The 17,269-nt window shown below is 49.1% G+C and overlaps 5 protein-coding genes across 5 annotated transcripts; 2 read left to right on the top strand and 3 right to left on the bottom strand.

Annotated features, from left to right (window-relative positions):
* Positions 1-113: 113 nt before the first annotated feature.
* On the bottom strand, positions 114-812 carry DFJ58DRAFT_888354 (uncharacterized protein; the record flags this gene model as incomplete). Its single annotated transcript, XM_041394690.1, has 3 exons — positions 114-555; positions 609-708; positions 770-812. 3 exons carry the CDS (start codon positions 810-812, stop codon positions 246-248), a joined length of 453 nt encoding a protein of 150 aa, XP_041242659.1. The 3' UTR covers positions 114-245.
* Positions 813-6,182: 5,370 nt separating this feature from the next.
* DFJ58DRAFT_794167 (uncharacterized protein) lies at positions 6,183-7,173 on the top strand. Its single transcript, XM_041390435.1, has 4 exons — positions 6,183-6,261; positions 6,312-6,344; positions 6,393-6,475; positions 6,523-7,173. The coding sequence occupies exons 2-4, from the start codon at positions 6,333-6,335 to the stop codon at positions 7,034-7,036; spliced, it is 609 nt and encodes a 202-aa protein (XP_041242658.1). The 5' UTR covers positions 6,183-6,261; positions 6,312-6,332; the 3' UTR covers positions 7,037-7,173.
* Positions 7,174-7,763: 590 nt separating this feature from the next.
* DFJ58DRAFT_842492 (uncharacterized protein) lies at positions 7,764-9,464 on the bottom strand (the record flags this gene model as incomplete). Its single annotated transcript, XM_041392841.1, has 6 exons — positions 7,764-7,936; positions 8,055-8,173; positions 8,320-8,338; positions 8,364-8,595; positions 9,176-9,280; positions 9,339-9,464. 6 exons carry the CDS (start codon positions 9,462-9,464, stop codon positions 7,764-7,766), a joined length of 774 nt encoding a protein of 257 aa, XP_041242657.1.
* A 2,115-nt stretch (positions 9,465-11,579) lies between these two features.
* Positions 11,580-13,159, top strand: DFJ58DRAFT_444959 (uncharacterized protein). The gene is made up of 5 exons (XM_041380438.1): positions 11,580-12,029; positions 12,082-12,297; positions 12,348-12,380; positions 12,429-12,499; positions 12,561-13,159. The coding sequence occupies exons 1-5, from the start codon at positions 11,904-11,906 to the stop codon at positions 13,066-13,068; spliced, it is 954 nt and encodes a 317-aa protein (XP_041242656.1). The 5' UTR covers positions 11,580-11,903; the 3' UTR covers positions 13,069-13,159.
* A 138-nt stretch (positions 13,160-13,297) lies between these two features.
* Positions 13,298-15,871, bottom strand: DFJ58DRAFT_662126 (Endonuclease/exonuclease/phosphatase; the record flags this gene model as incomplete). Its single annotated transcript, XM_041382281.1, has 4 exons — positions 13,298-13,780; positions 13,835-14,053; positions 14,110-14,591; positions 14,641-15,871. The coding sequence occupies 4 exons, from the start codon at positions 15,869-15,871 to the stop codon at positions 13,298-13,300; spliced, it is 2,415 nt and encodes an 804-aa protein (XP_041242655.1).
* Positions 15,872-17,269: the final 1,398 nt, after the last annotated feature.

The following is a 17,269-nucleotide window of genomic DNA, read 5'->3' as shown; positions in this document are numbered from 1 at the left end:
AACGACAAGGCTTTCCGATTGGTACTCAGATATAGTCTAGGCTAGAAGGTATCCTCCGATGATCAGTCTGCGGCCTGTTCCGTATAACCTTCATATCCCTGAAATTACGAAAGGGACATCTCGATCTAGAACACCGGTGGCACGAACCAAGAGAAAGTTTTATTGTCAGAGCAATATTGGAGTATGAGGCGGTCGAGAAATATGGGTGTTTGGGGCTGTTGATAGATGCAGAACGATGAGAATGGTCAGAGTGCAAGTGCAAATTGATGGAGTTGGATGGACTCGTCCAGATGAGACGGGGGGGTGCCATGTTGCTGCTCGAATCTGGAATGAAGGATGCCAGGAAGGTTGTCGAGTAATGTGAAACGATCAGAATAGCCAGGGGGATGGAACACAAGGGCAACTCGAACGAGCTCAATGGCCTCATCCAGGTCAGACACGACGCCCCTCAGCTCGATTCTGGTTTGAAGGCCGCTGGGAAGGGTATTGAGAGAGGGACTGATAAGAACAGCCAGGGGGACAGAGCACAAGTGCAGTTCGAGTAAGTCCAATTGCCTACGTCAGACAAGAAGCCCCGGTACACTGATGTCTCGAAGGTTGGTGGTTACTGAAAGAGCAGAGTCGGTAAGAAATGGTTGAGGGGATAGAGAATAAGTGCAGCTCGACAGAGCTCAATGGCCTCATCCAGGTCGGGCAGGGTGCTCAAATCTGGTTTGCAGGCTCATAGCAAGGTTCAAAGACCCGGATTGGAAAGAATTGCCAAGTGAACAAAGGGCCAGTGCAACTCGATGGAGCTCAATAGCCTCATCCATATCAGACGGGATACCCTGTTGGTGAAATATTTCTCTAAGGCAGTTGGCAAGGTTGTTGAGAGACGTGGATATCGATATGGCCAGTGGGACAGAACAACAATGGAGCTCGATCGTGTTCAATGGCTTCATACAGATCAGGCAGGACGCCCCGCTGCTGAGATCTGTCCTGTAGGCTAATCGTAAGGTTGTTAGCTCACCCAGATCAGATATGACGCCCTGCCGCTGGAATGAGGCTCTGTCTCGAAGAATGTTGGCAATATAGTTGAGAAATGTATATCTATCGCAATGACCAGGGGGACAAAGCTCTAGGGCAGCTTGATAGTGCTCAACGAACTAGCCCAGATCAGACAAGACGCCCTGCCGCTGGAATCTGTCCTCGAAAACTGTACCGAGAAATAAGAGTCTGCGAGGATGACCAGGGGGAAATTCGTGCAACGCCGCTCGACATTGTTCTACGTTGTTTGTCATGTGTTTATATATCTCAACGAGGAATATGAGGGATGCCTAGGGATGATCAAGGCGAGTCGGAACGTTCTGAGACGAGCAGAATACAACTGTCCCAGCTCCGCAGTAAGCGTCTCGAAAATTTTTAATTGAGTGAGGTCATGGTCACTTACATGTGTTGCACACCACTGTATATGACCAACACACAATGAATGAGCAGAAACACTAATTAGTCTCACCTAGTACTGCCAGATATTGGAGGGAAATAATTTAGCGGGTCGAGCTTGGAGCGTCCCGTTGGCACACGAAAGCACATTTCTGATCAGGATTCGTGTGAGAAATTGACGATCCCTTGCGAGGGTTAGGTTTGCAGTCCAAAGAGGTGGTGAAGAAAATGTATTCGTTGAGTATCTACTACAGGAAGAAGCGAATGGCTACCACATTAGGCTCGATGCGAATTCGAAGCACAGTTGCCGACCCGCGGGGTCAATTTTCAGGCGCGAAACCAGTGGAGGCATCAAATCGCGGAGAACGAGTATTTTCGAACCTCGCTCGGCAACGCTCAGCAGCACCACACCTGGTACGTAATGCGTACTACCATCCTTACTTCCTGAATACAACAACCTTCGAAAGTGTTCGTGTGTCCATTCTAACTCACTATAGCTAGTGTTAACATCATTTTGATGTCTCTGTGCACATTTTGTCAGCAGTTGATAACTGGTATCGTTGTCACAGCCGCGCCAACGCGATGGAAAGCCTCTGAGTCAGAAGAAGATATTTGAGGTTAGTCTCATATTACTATTCGGTATTTATCAAGTTCTTGACCTTGCAGGCTTTAATATCAACCTCAAATTGGACGACCCTTTTAGTTCTTGACGGTCAGATCCGACTTGGAAATCTAATTCTCAACGTTGCATTCGTTGATTTCTCCCTGGTCTTGCCAACTCCAGTATCTGGCAGCGCATGTTATCTTTACCGGACGATGAGCCGCACACTGCTCAAGCGCTCAGCTGTGATCTTGGTTAGTATACATGGCATCTTCCGGGGGCCTTCTAGTGGATTTCCACTACATTTTATTTGATACTGACAAGTTTGACACTCGTGGAAAGTAGTCGATGGAATATAACGAAATTCCACGTATCCTACGGCACACAAGGCAGAATTTCATCCATATCGTGAGTCCTGCTGCGCGTTGTGTTTACTGGTGGAGAGCGTTGCGAGACTTTAAACTGAATACTGAGTGATGACAGAGGCTGAAGACATTTTTGCACCAGTGGAATGTTATGTATCCAAGATAAATATATGGTATAATCCGAGTCCGTTCGAAAGCCCAACTTAACAAATGTCCTTCAGGTACCGTGCTTTAAAACACCTAACAATCCTACTGTTAACTTGACGTGGTTTGGTTGCAGTAATAATAGTCCTATTTCAAACTGAGATTGACCGAGCTGTTAAATCAGTTGTAACGCTTACCGTGACGGTGTAGCAACAAGATTTTATGTAGCCACTTGTGCAACTCCCTGAGTAACTTTCGCACTGCTCATCATTAACATACCCCGGGTCGGACGAATCCTTTTGCAACACAGGTAAGCACAGGTGTCCTTCTACCCTTATGAATATTTCTCACCTCCTTGCAGCAACGAGTTTCACCGGTACCACAACTAGTCGAATTGGATGAGGTCATGATAACAGCGGCCATAACATAGGCTTGGGAAAGGAGAAGGAAGATAACAGAAATCGTGAGGATTCGAGCGAACATGTCGATGTGTATCGAGGTCTGAGTGAGTGCTGTTCCATGAACAGATGCCGCAGCATTTAAACCCGTCGGCCAGCGTCGATAAAATGAGTTGAAAGTTAATTTTGAATGACTTCATACCTTTGAATGACTTCATACCTGATGTCACTAGGCGGTCCCCGAGGGCTCCCCGAGGCTGCATGGCAGCGACTGCGTGTTGAAGTAACTGCGGTCAGCATGTGTGGAGACCGGTTACTGGTACCCTGTCATCACTCGGATCTTCCTCGGTCTCTGTAATCCCTGACCGAACCGACCAAACCCTACCTGGGTTATTTGTTCGGACTGTGTCAGGTAGTCGTCGGACCCATTTGAACCTACTACGATGTTATACTCGAGTGTGCGGCGGCGCCCTGTTACCATTCCGCCACCATTCGGCTCCACAGCCGTGAGGTATGTACCAGCAGCGTAACGTAATAACGTAATGAGAGACCTCATCAATCTCATAGGCTTATGACGTCATTTTGAACTTTGGAGTTTACTGACGGGTTCTCGCTTTCTCTGATTTATTATCACTCCACCAACGTTCCCACTGGATTATCTTCTTCCCAAACTTCGATATTGAATCATCGCACTCTCGCATTCATAATACAACGTTGTCCTGTTTATTCGTGTCCGAGCCTTAAGCCATAAAGCACATGTACCGGCACGATGCATCGGAGTCATTCATGTAGGTCCTCACCTGGGTCTATTTTCGTTATCAAAAGGGCAAGCTTCGGAATAAGGGAAGGTAGCTTGATGAACGGCTGCAAGTGGGTGCTATCAAGTGCACGGTGGAAAAAATGGACTTCATAATCTTGGGTTGTCATAGCATTGAATACTCACCATCGCACAAACATAGCTGGAAAGTTGCACGATCTTGCCTTCATCTTGTCGGCTTGTTTTATGCGGACAACCATGACAAACGTCATCGTATCTGAGATGTGGCTTTAGAAAAATGTTCGTCACCGACTGTCACTAGAGCTTCTAAGTGTTAATCTACATAATTATACTTAAGAGACCATCTTGTTCATAGCATTTACTCACTTCCGGGATCTTAAGTTGATGTCCGCTTTAAAGTTCTTTCTTACTTAGTGTAAGGACTCCCCTTCGGTCGGCTCTAACGACATCAATATACTATGTTTACAGTAGCAACTCAGGAAATATAATATTGTCACAACCTTGTCCTTCGTCCGTCCAGTCTCTGTGAATAGTCAGTGCATCTCTTCGCATTCTTAGGCTCACTCTTTACAACTCTGTTTACAATTGACCGTGAGCAAAGGGATCCGTCCGTAGGTCGAGCACGCTTCGTGGTAGTGTCAAGCCTTGGACAACTATTAAATGTAGTCGCAGAGGAAACTGTCTTCGATTCACCATCTACGACGAATGGTTTGGATGGAACGCAGGGTTGAAAACGTTGAGGCGAGGGATGCAATGGCTTTCGAATGTATTGAGGCGTTGGACTTCGACGAACCGTGCACGCGCGCGTTTCTTTTCTACCAAGAGGTTTCATTGAATGGCGCGAATGCAGTTCTGTTTGAGATCCAGGCGATGAGGGGGTACTCCAGGATGTGTTAATGTCGCAAGATAGTCGAGCGTGTGTTCTGGTGCGTTCAATGGAATGCGCTCAGCTTCTCTCAGGCTCAGGCTGTCTGAAGTAAATTAATGGTTCTATGGTCTCCGTCGTATCGCCAATTGCAAAAATTCTTTTTGTGGATTTTATATCCGCTTCCATTCTGAGGTCTAGACCAACAACGTCGTGAAAATTTCGAAGTAGAAGTCGCGATGGTAATGAGGAAATAGAAATAACCATCAGTAGGAGACAAAACGATGTTAACGCAGAGCAACACAGCATGGCGTAGTGGACGCAATAGCACCCGATGCCGACGGTTATCATTGTAGTCTATAGCTAAAGCTAAGTCTGTTCAAGGACTTGGTCTTGTTTTCATGGTGTTTCAAATCATTGCCAACACAGCATAACACCGACCCGGCAACCCCTAGTCCTTCTCACAGCATGGAACAGGACAGACCGACCATCTTGAGAGCAAAAAAATGCATAACAATATATGACATTGTGGATGCAATAGCCACCAAGCCGCCGGTTACTAGTATGCGTGCTTGAGTTTTGTAAAACATACTAATACCTCGTCGTGCATCATGACCGATATTCAGCTTGTCTCCGAGATGCCTTGGTGGACTCCACCGTGACAATATTCCAGCAACAATCATTCAATGTGAAAATACATTTACTTTCAAATTCAAAGGCGCTAGGCATTGAGGACGTTCAACCGGTCTGAGGCAGCAGCCGCGTCTTATATGACACACCAGTGGGACCATCTTCTGGAACAACGAAGTTCCCAAAAGTCTTCCAACATGTTTGATAGCTGACCTCAGGGTTCCAGTTGAAATCAACGCGGTGACGACTTTCAGTGGTACCTTGAGGTCAGCTATCCCTTTGCAGACAAGGAGATTTAGGGCAATAGGGAGCGAAGAATGCCGCCTGAACGTTGAACAGCTGCATGCAGGGTTTGATTCACTAAGTGGAGGATGGTGTGTCGTGGTAGTATAGCGGAGTTCGAACATCTAACTTGGACGTACCGTCAGCAGGCCTGACGCTTCCAACTTGAGATCCTTTACACGAAATTCTGCTCACGATGATCGAGTTAATCATATTGCGACCATGATTCACCCTATTTATCAATGGTTGGGCAACAGCCTCTGGCGTCAGCCAACTACTTGGTGGCTGACTTGCTGGAACGACTGGGTGAGGCTGACTGCCTCATGCACATAAGTACCCTAGCCTTCTCTTGCCCTGAACTTCTGAAACGACGAGATCAATGGCTGTCGCTGAAGATGCGTTCAAAATCCTTGGTAGAGTCGCTGATGCTTTCGACAATCCTTCCTCCCGCGAGTCACGCAAAGACTTCCGCGTAAACACCATCAAGATACACAGGCCCCAGACAGTATGTAGTCTCACCATGCGTGCTAGGGGCCAACATTATACCTGTTCATCAGAGTCCCTCCAGTCAGGAAAGTCAGGTTCAGCACGCTCGCTATGCCCGTCGCGAGCCCTCTTTATTCGACGTCAGCTACATCTACGATGATGACGAATTCGCCGATCATGTATCGACGATTGGAAACCGTTCATGCGCATCGTCTGAGACAATCAAGAGCCTCAACAGAATCACCCCGTATGATGATGCGTTCTACACCTGCGATGATACGATCGCCTTGGTATTTCCATATCTATCTCAACATAAATCGCATTTGACAAATCTCAATAGGATGAATCACCATGTGGCGAAATGACCAAGATGGTTTGTGAAACCTGTTTAGCGTCTCATTATTTAACCAACGTCTAGTAGCTTTTTTCTAGCGGCAGTCCGCTTGACAGACTCAACAACCTTGCTCGTGCAGAACTCAAGAAGACCGGCTGGTTCGAACGACCGTACGTACATCAAAAACGTTCTAACTCATTCGTTCATCTTCCTCTAGCGATCAGTGGTCCATCGTCAACATGGGCCTCTCAAGTCCAATGACGCACATACGTGGACCCATAGCTCCCCCCCAAACCCCTCCATCCATCCTCTCCCCAATTCTCCCCTCCACACCCTCCATCACCGCCGTCCCACCTCCATCCTTCACACCATCCCCACAATCACCCATGAAGACGGATTCCTCCTTCAAAGCCAGTACCCCAAACGGCAAATACAGCTCGAGCTCGCATGATAGTTTTCCAGACTTCAGCACACTGTCATACGCTCCACGCGCGGAACCCGAGCCACCGAAACGTGTTGGAGTGAGTAGTCGCGTCAAGCAACTCATGAAGCGCGTCTTGCACGTTAACGTCGGCGTGCATCCAAGCAGGAGATCAAGACAATCTTTACTTGTGGGTGTGGGCTTGCGGCCTACTTCTATGGCTGGAGGGTCTTCGGGTACGTGGGCGTTTACTAGTATTGGATCTACGCATACACAGGCGGGGAACCGATGGAGTGGGCTTTGGCATTGACAGATTCGTTCATAATTTATTTGTCATATTCTTTTATGAGTTACTGTACCCAAAATCCTTCTTCAAGCGGCTCTATTTCAACTGGCCTCCACAAGTGGTGCTTGTGCTCTCTAATTAAGTATACGACTCCTCCTTAACAATACCAATACAAATTACATCTCGCAACGATGGCATGTTACATGTAACATAGTCGAACGATTTAAAAAGTCTATCGGTGGGTTGTTGTCACGACTCTGGATTCGAGCACCTGATGAGTTATCAGTGTCGCCGCAATGTTTGCATTTCCAGTAGTAGCGATTCGAGCTGCTGTCGACTCGTTCCAGGCGCTCGAAATTGTCGTATCTTACTTTAGGGACATCGGTTTTCATGTTCTCTTGCATTCAAACTGTGTTATCAGATATCTAAATTACATCTCTGCCAATCTCGGATACCCTGGAGTTCTCCAACCATCTGCTGGTGTGGTGGTTTCGACGCCGCCACCTATGAAGCTTTGAAGGACGCTCAGAGGAAGAGATAGTGCATGTTTCACGAAAGCGGATCTCACGGACATCCGATTATCAATATCGTTTTTCACTTCTTTGGTGGGTACATAGTACTGTACCATGACCTCAGCAAACCTGCGACCATTTATTCCGAGTCGACTTATCGATCGGCATCGCATTTATCAGTTGGAGCTCGGCATAGATACAATTCGGCACACAACCAATTAATACAAATTTGTATCTGCTCAACTATTCAAGCCTATCAGCGAATCGTGGTGGATGCCGACGTGTCCATCTTCCCCTCGGACAAGTACAGGATGGCTGTGTGAGTATCTAGGATTGGAACGAGCTTTTCGAAATATGTGACCAATGTAGAAGGTATTTTGTGGCGAGGGTGCTTGAGTTGCCCCGCACTGTCCTAATGTGGACGGTCTTATGTTAAGTTACATATCCTGTGTGTCAATAATTTTTGATCATGCGTTGTTCGGCTGTCATGAAGTGACGAGAGTCATTGAATATTGAATGGTTGTACATACTACACAGTTTGAACGGTGACCGGCGATTAATCGATTGCTCACGGAAGTAATGGGAACCGAAAAATGTCGGACGAGCAACACGGGACAGCGCGCCGGCGGTGATCATTCTAAACTCTGATCTAATAAATTGATCGTCGTATACAGGGATGTTCAATTCGTTGCTTGGGTCCCAAACTGAGTCGTTTGGGACCCGAGTAACGCTAGACAGCGCATAGCGCTACCACTACTTGCAGTCTCCAACATCACTGTCGTAGCGGCCACGGACATTTTAGAATTGAGTATCCCTGTAGATAGGTGTCGGGGACTGACAGGGGTGACTGGCGTGGCCGAGCGCCGTTACGATACATTTGTGGGCTATGATAGTGTTGCTGGGTCTCGCTAAGCGCTTTTCTAGAGTCCAGCCCATTTTCAAGTTAGCCCCAGTGGCGGTCGGTGGGTGTACAGACTGTCCGAAATTTACGGGAAACGTTGTTTTGTGTTTCATTTGCGCTATCGTCGTGTTTTCTGCTACTTTTGGATTACGCTCGGTTTGTAATAAGTACTAGTCAGTACTAGTCAATGGAATGTAACGAGAGTTCACGTTCCTTTGTTCTTTTTTTTGCTTCAGATTATAGCCCTTTGCAATTGGGGTCATTGACCCCGTGTTGGACATTTAACTCGTCACAAACTTTCTTTCGTTTGGTTTTTGTTGACTGAATTCTATCGGGTGGATGAGACGAACTCGTGCTTCATTTTTCTCTATCGGGGGATATCCTACCAGTCCGAGCCTGAGCGCCGCACAAGACACCATTTCATTTCATAGTATCACATATAGTCCCCGTGACACATACGCGAAGCTTCATCTGAGTTGTGCTTAATGCTGCTCGAGCGTTCTAATGTGCACTTCGCACTGCATAACGGTGAGAGAGTCGAAGTAACAATTTGAACCAGTGCGTAATTATACAATTATTGCGGTAAATTCTGTCTAAAATTCAGGGAAACGAATGTCCTTCAACTTCAGAGGTAACTTGATGTACAAGAACCTAACAACCCCGCTGTCAACTAGTAGTCTGGTTGCAGTAGTAATAGTCCTATTGCTAACTCAGATCGACTGCGCTGTTGAATTAAATCGGGTCACTTACCATGGAGGAGACGGTGTAACAGCAAGCTGCTGTGTAACCACTTGCACAGGGCTCTGAGTAGCTTTGGCATTCCTCGTCGTTGACATCACCCGCTGCAGATGAATCCTTGACAACACATGTAAGCGCAAATGTATCTCGTCGTTTATTGATGCTGGAGTCTCACCTCCTCGCAACAGCGAGCTGTGCCTTGACCACACTTGGTCGAATTGGTCGAAGCCTTAACACTGGCCGCAGTGGCTTGCGAAATGAGAAGAAAGATGATAAAAAATATGTAAGCACGAACGAACATGTCGATTAGTCCACTGAACATTCAAATGAGTGCATCACTATTTAAGCAAACGCGGCCGGGGGGTTATCACCCGGGCATGCATTGTACTCTGGAACTGAAACTGGATTAGCCGGCCTCGTTGAAGTGAGTTTGAAGTAATAGTCCATACTTGATGTCACCATAGAATTCCATGTGGGAATGGTCGCCATCGTAGTTCAATGACAAGGATTTCCGATTGGTGCTCAGATATATTCGAGGATGGAGGGCATCCTCCGGTAATCAGTGGCCTGTTCGGTATAACCTTCATATCCCTAAAATTACGAAAGGGATATCCCCATCTAGAGCAGTGGTGCCACGAGAAAGTTTTATCGTCAGAGCGATATTGGAGCATGAGGCGGTCGAGAAATATGGGTGTTTGGGGCTGTTGATAGATGCAGAACGATGAGAATGGTTAGAGTGTAAGTTCAACTTGATGGAGTTCGATGGACTCGTCCAGGTCAGACGGGATGCCAAGTTGCTGCTCGAATCTAGAATGAATGATGCTAGGAAAGTTGTCGAGTGATGTGAATTGATCAGAAGGCCCGGGGGATGGAACACAAAGACAGCTCGAACGAGCTCAATGACCTCATCCAGGTCAGACACGACCTGCTCGAATCTGATTTGAAGGCCACAGGGAAGGGTATTGAGAGGGACCGATAAGAACAGCCAGGGGGATAGAGCGCAAGAGCAGCCCGAGTAAGTTCAATTGCCTCCTCTACGTCAGACGGGGAGGCCCGCTGTGAAGGCTGGTGGTTACTGAAAGAGCAGGGTCAGTAAGAAATAGTCGAGGGGACAGAGAACAAGTGCAGCTCGATAGAGCTCGATGGTCTCATCGCAGTCGGGTACGGCGCCCCACTGCTCAAACCTGGTTTGCACACTCCTGGCCAGATTGTTCAGAGACCCAGACTGAAAAGAATTGCCAGGTGAATAAAGGGCCAGTGTAACTCAATGGAACTCAATACCTAATCCATATCAGACGGGATGCCCTGATGGTGAAATATTTCTCTAAGGCAGTTGGCAAGGTTGTTGGCTGTCGATGAGAGTGACCACGTTGACGAAGCAGCAATGCGGCTCAATGGAGCTCAATGGCCTCATCTAAATCACACAAGACACACCGCTGCTGGAATATGTCTCGAGGGCAGTTGGGGTTGAGAGACGTGGATATGAATATGGCCAGTGGGACGGAGCAACAATGGAGCCCGATGGTATTTAATGGCCTCATAGAGATCAGACAGGACGCCCAGCTGCTGAGATATGTCCTGTAGGCTGATCACAATGTTTTTAAGCGATGTAGCTGATCCAAATCAGATAGGACGCCCTGCCGCTGGAATCGGTCTCGAAGAATTTTGGCAAGATAGCTGAGAAATGTAGATCTATCGGAATGTCCAGGGGGACAAGGCTCTAGGGCTCTCATCTTCGCAGGAGGGCAGGTCTCATACCAGCCTGAGGGCATTCGTGACTCCAGAGATACGACAGGGACACAGAGGTCCCTTGGTTTAGAAATTATTGTCCTATATTTGTTGAGTATCTACAGGAAGAAGTGAATGAGCAGGACATTAGGCACGACGTGAAGCACGGTTCAACTTACCGTGAAATTGTGGCTAGGACTGTAAAGCCGAGCGGCCGCGGAGCTGGGACAAGGCGGGTCAGCACTAGGTGTATGGAGACCGGTTGCTGCCAGCTGGGACCTTCCTCGGTTCCTATGTACCTGGGTTCTTTGTTCGGATCATTTCGGATGGTCGTCGGACCCGCATTCATGTAACGTAATAACGTAATCAGAAGACCTCATAGACTTATGACGTCAATTTGAACTTTGAACTTTAGACTTTGCTCTCGTTTCTGAGATTTATCATCCACCAATTGCAACGTTCTTACTGGATTCTCTTTTTCGATATCGAATTATCGCACTCTCGAACTCTCATAATATAACCTCGTCCTGTTTATTCGTGTCCGACCCTGTACCGGCACCATGCAGAGTCATTCATATCGGTCCTCACCTGGGTCTGTCAAAAGGGCAAGCTGCTAAGTGAACAAGGGCAGGCAGCTTGATGGAGGACTGCAAGTAGATGCTATTAAGCGCAGGGTGGACTTCATAATCTTGGATTGCGTTTTTGCCAACTGAATTTCGTCAGTTTTTCAAATTCTCACTCATTCTCGCCGGTGCCAGTGCGTGATGATGATAGTAAAGCGGAGTTCAAATGTCGTACTGGCAGCAGGCCTGACGCTTCCAACTTGAGGACCTTTACACATCGCGAATTAATCATATTGCGGCCATCCAATTCACCCTATTTATCAATGATCGGGCAACAGCCTCGGTCGTCAGCCATTTACAGTTGGTGGCTGGCTTGCTGGAACGACTGAGTCCCCATGCCCAAGTACCCTACCCCTCTCTCGTCCTGAACTTCTGAAACGACGAGATCAATGGCTGTCGCTGAAGATGCGTTCAAAATCCTTGGTAGAGTCGCTGATGCTTTCGACAATCCTTCCTCCCGCGAGTCACGCAAAGACTTCCGCGTAAACACCATCAAGAGACATAGGCCCCAGACAGTATGTCATTTTACTACGCGCGCCAGGGGCTAACATGATACTTGTTCATCAGAGTCCCTCCAGTCAGGAAAGTCAGGTTCAGCACGCTCGCTATGCCCGTCGCGAGCCCTCTTTATTCGACGTCAGCTATATCTATGATGATGACGAACTCGCCGATGCATCGACGATTGGAAACCGTTCATGCGTGTTGTCTGAGACAATCAAGAGCCTCAACAGAATCATCCCGTATGATGATGCGATCTACACCTGCGAGGATACGATCGCCTTGGTATTTCCGTATCTATCTCAATATAGATCGCATTTGACCAATCTCAATAGGATGAATCACCATGCGGCGAAATGACCAAGATGGTTGGTGAAACCTGTTTAGCATCTCATTATTTAACCAACGTCTAGTAGCTTTTGTCCAGCGGCAGTCCGCTTGACAGACTCGACAACCTTGCTCGTGCCGAACTCAAGAAGACCGGCTGGTTCGAACGACCCTACGTACATAAAAAACATTCTGACCCTCATTCGTTCATCTTCCTCTAGCAATCAGTGGTCCGTCGTCAACATGGACCTTTCAACTCCAATGACGCATACACGTGGACCCATGGCTCCCCCTAAACCCCCTCCATCCATCCTCTCCCCAATTCTCCCCTCCACACCCGCCATCACCACCGTCCCACCTCCATCCTTCACACCATCCCCACAATCACCCATGAAGACGGATTCCTCCTTCAAAGCCAGTACCTCAAACGGCAAATACAGCTCGAGCTCGCATGATAGTTTTCCAGACTTCAGCACGCTGTCATACGCTCCACGCGCGGAACTCGAGCCACCGGAACGTGTTGGAGTCAGCAGCCACGTCAAGCAACTCATGAAGCGCGTCTTGCACGTTAACGTCGGCGTGCATCCAAGCAGGAGATCAAGACAATCTTTGCTTGTGGGTGTGGACTTGCAGCCTGCTTCTATGGCTGGAGGGTCTTCGGGTACGTGGGCGTTTGCTAGTATTGGATCTACTCAGGCGGGGAACCGATGGAGTGGGCTTTGGCATTGACAGATTTATTCTTTTTTGTATCCGAAATCCTGCTCCAAGCGGTTCTGCATAAACTGGCCTCCACAATGGTGCTTGTGCTATCTAATTAGGTATACGACTCCTCCCTAATAATACCAATACAAATTACATCTCAAAACGATGGCATGTTACATGTAAAATAGTCCAAAAATTTAAAAAGTCTATGCATCAAGTCATACAAAAACCAAATGGTCATGACACCCACCCCATCCTATATCAAAGCCTGCTCGACATAGAATTCTCTCGCATCAGCCAACAGCTCCACCAACGTCCCCAACCAATCCTCCTCCACAATCGCCTTCTCCTTCGCCCACGCATCCAACCTCACGCTCTTAACAGTCATAGCAAACGCAGCGCTCACAGGTCGATGATCGCTCACGTTCGCCTCATATCGTCTATAATGCAGCTGCTTCACGCGCTCCGGGTCTCTCGACCGCCAAAGCACGCGATCGCACCACGCCGGCACCCGTTTTTTCTCGCTCGTGTCAAATTCGTTCGAACGGCGGTCGTATTTGTAGGTGGGGGAGAAGGTGAGAGGTCCTTCGTGGAATGAGCGGAGGCGGAATCCGCGGTTGTGTTTCATTTCTTTTAGGAGTTGGTCGTGTATGTGTAGGGCTTCGAGGTCACCGGATTGGATGGAGGAGATGACGGCGTCGCGGCGTTGGTCGATGCGATAGTTGAGGTCGCCGTTGAGCTAAGAAACAATCAGATTCAGATTCAAGAAAGGAAGGAAGTGAATGAAACGCACGAAGACGATCTCATGATCTAGAACCATGGACCCATCTCCCCCTCCGACATACGCAAGAGACTCCTCGATAGCATCCGACGACGGAAACACAGACTTTTCCTCCAACATCGCAGTCACATCCGCATTGCGTTGTCGCACGTGATGTTGCCCGGCCGCAAGATGGCAATTGATGAAACAAATCGACGAATCACCGATCACGAACCGTGCGACGATGCCTCCCTGCATCAATATCACTGTCGGCATGCCTTCAACAAAAACCGAAACACGATACGCACCTTATTGCCGTACCTCCCACCCATCCCCCGCTTGATCGTCGTTATCGCTACATTCTTGAGCGCAGCCCTCTCCGAGTTTTTCACGAACATACACGTGAAAAGCCCGACGAGACTCTCGGTGTGTATCACCGTATACCCCTCCGCAAGTGCTCGAACCTCCCTCACAAGTCGATCGTGCCACCGCTTATAACTTGAAGTCACTTTCTCTGATATTTTGCCCTCCTCGCCTTTTTTCTTTCCGCCCAGTAACACAGTCTTTGCAGCCATCTTCCGGCTTTCTAGGTCGATAAGCTCTTGGAATCCAAAGGAGATGATGTCAGGTGCTGGCGAGACAGATGTGAGAGCGTCGTTTAGGAAGGTGAGGTTTGCCGAGTCGTCGGTGAGCGCTTCGGGTTTGGCAGCGTCTACGTTCCAGGAAACGACAAGGACGTTGATGGTACGGAAAGTGCTGAATTCGCGCTCGCGCTTCAAGAGCTCGTTACCTGCCCCAACTTATGAGCCCACATCCATAGAAAAAAACGCAGCACGCACCAATCCAATCAATCCCCAATAACCCATCCCAGAACTTCATCTGCTCATCCCTACCAACACTCACCACACTCAACTTCTCCTCCTTCTCGATAGACCACGGATCCACGAATATACGCATGACTGGTAACCCAGAATGCGCGTTCCACGCGTTCGTCACGACCCAAGGGCGGAATGACACGTCATACGCGCATATGATGCCCGTGCGTCCACCAGCCCACACACGCGTCCCGACGCCTTCGAGACTCAGCACGTCCGATGAGCTCACTTTGACTACATCCGTGCACTCGGGTCCTGCGGCTAAATTCCAGATACTGATGAATCCACCCTCGTGCCCGAGATAAGCGAATCCCGCATGTGATTGGAGGAGCGTACCGCTTGTAACTGCGCCGACGTGATGGGTGGTGTTGGGGAGGACGCTCACGGTACGAGAGATGCTGCCTGGGGTGAAGACGTCGTAGATCCTGACTATGGGTACTGTAGTAGCTCCAGAGCCGTTTGTTTCGCTGCGTAAGCTCGTCCAAAGAAGACCCCCAAGTAACTTTACGAATTCTTGTTTTTCTGCGATGCGGTACACGCGTGGGGCGGTATACGTGAGACTTGGAATTTCGGAGCCGGATGCAGCTGTCGGTTCAAATACGAGCACTTTCCCGCTTTCGTCTACGCTGACCATCGCGTTGCGGTGTCGGAATATATGCGTCACGACACCCGCATGGACACCGAACTTTGTCCCGGTGACTTCCCCAGAATCCATAGCCAGTTCGATCAAATGCCCCTCCTTCGTCCCAGCCCACACCACACTACCCGCACTCCCAGCCCGGAACTCAAGCGCAGTCACTTTCGCCTCACGCACTCCCATTTCCTTGGTGTCTCCTACCCATATCGGCGTATCAACGTGCCGCGCGACATCGAAGCAGCGCAAATGGTGGTGACTAGCTACGAGCACGCGCGTCCCAGCTACTAAGATTTGAGCCGCGTATGCAGGCACGTGCATTTTTGGAGTGCGTAGGGTGGGTGGACGACGGGAAGCACGACTCGCGTCCGGAAGGAGCATGCGTGGGTCATCGCCTCCCTCTTCTGCACAGGATTCTTCATCTGATGAAGGGGTGTGTGTGCGTCGTGCGGGAGGGAGTTTGTCGCCTGGTGCAATGATACGTGTTGGTGGGGGTGGGAGTTTGCTGCTTCCGAGGGGTTTACGGTCGGAAATGGAGTCGACGGGTATGGCTATGTTCATGCTGTGGCGTGCGGGAAGAGAAGGGGGGGTATCTGGGATATCTTCTGGGGTTGGGCGACGTGAGGGGAGGCGAGGGGGACTGCTGTGTGTAGGAGTTGAACCGGCTGAGGAGTTGCTGTTTTCATTTCCAGCGCGTCGTGGAGGGGGAGGAGGGGGGACTGTGAGATGTGGGCGTGAAGGAGGTTTGTGTGGGAGGGAGATGCTTGCTACGCTGTCACTTGAGCTGCCTGAGTATCCGCGGGAATGGGTTCCACGACGGGTAATTGCAGGTGGGAGTGAAGTCTCGGACTCGTCATCGGAGAAGGGACTGTGTCTTGACGAAGAGTTTGAGCTGGGATGATCAAGGAAATCATCGCCGCTGTCAAATAGGGCAGAACGATCGGGCGGGGGTGGCGGTGGCGGACGGCGGTGGGTTATTGGTGGACTGGGTGCAAGAATGTTGGGTTCTGAATGGGATGCGAGACTGTCATCACGTGGAAGGGGTTTAGGTGTGGACTGTGGTGTAGGGAGAATTAAGGTGCTTGAATGATATTAACACTTTTGTTTCGAATGCAGAGGCATGAGTACTCACGAGAAACGATTTCTAAGAGAGGAGACTCCGGTCATCCGGGGTGATTCGGGCGCGTCAAAAAATTCGTCAGAAAGAGTACCTTCCGGACTTAATACTTGCTGAGAAGACAGGCGTAGAGGAGTAGAGTCTAGGACGTTGGATTCGCTTTGAGTGAGTAAAAGGGAAAGTCGTTTCGCAGGTTTTATTGGAGTTCGGTGAGGAGAAGTGGCTGCGGTCCTAACAAGGGTAGCATTTTATGAAGCTAGCGGGTGATGACATAGCACGGAACACTTACGCAAAACGTTCCCTCAATGAAGCTACTCCACCTCCACGAGGAGTATCGTCATCGTCCTGGCCAGACACTGACAAGTGTTCTAGACTCGCGCACGGTGATCTGAGAGCTGCCGGTACAGGTACAGGTCTCAACAACGGCGAAACAGCAGGTGACATGATTGGTTTCTTAGCCGAGCGGGATGGTGGAGGCGGTGGTGGTGCACGCTTATTCGAATCAGAGTTGGGCAAAGCATTCCGCAGCTCACGATGTTGTACGTGAGAGTCATCCCTACGCTGTTGCTGCTGCTGGCGAGGCGATACAGTTGGATTTGATCTGAGTGGCTTGCCTGTATTATCTTGAGCAAGCTGTTCGAATCTGCTCTTTAAGCTCTTGATAGAGGGAGTAGGTGCAGACTCGATTCCAAGCTGATCCTCGGCCATGAAATGAATCTTCTCGGCGTCCACACTCTTCGCAACCGAGAAACCTTGTTAAGCGTCGTCGTCGAACCAGCCTGAGACGCGCAGGAAATTGATAAAATCTGGTGAATTATTATGGGTCGTCACTGTCGTCGGCG

Source organism: Suillus subalutaceus (genome assembly GCF_016647625.1).
Source record: "Suillus subalutaceus strain FC151 chromosome Unknown DFJ58scaffold_71, whole genome shotgun sequence".
Classification (NCBI taxonomy): domain Eukaryota; kingdom Fungi; phylum Basidiomycota; class Agaricomycetes; order Boletales; family Suillaceae; genus Suillus; species Suillus subalutaceus.
The sequence above is the reverse complement of the archived record's forward strand: the minus strand, read 5'-3'. Positions and strand labels throughout refer to the sequence as shown.

Bases quoted from the DNA above. Each gene is read 5' to 3' on its own strand.
- DFJ58DRAFT_444959 (XM_041380438.1), top strand. From the start codon at position 11,904: ATGGCTGTCGCTGAAGATGCGTTCAAAATCCTTGGTAGAGTCGCTGAT. The intron at 12,030-12,081 runs GTATGTCATTTT...CTTGTTCATCAG, and splicing joins AGAGACATAGGCCCCAGACA to AGTCCCTCCAGTCAGGAAAG. The intron at 12,500-12,560 runs GTTCGAACGACC...ATCTTCCTCTAG, and splicing joins GAACTCAAGAAGACCGGCTG to CAATCAGTGGTCCGTCGTCA.
- DFJ58DRAFT_794167 (XM_041390435.1), top strand. The intron at 6,476-6,522 runs GTACGTACATCA...ATCTTCCTCTAG, and splicing joins ACCGGCTGGTTCGAACGACC to CGATCAGTGGTCCATCGTCA.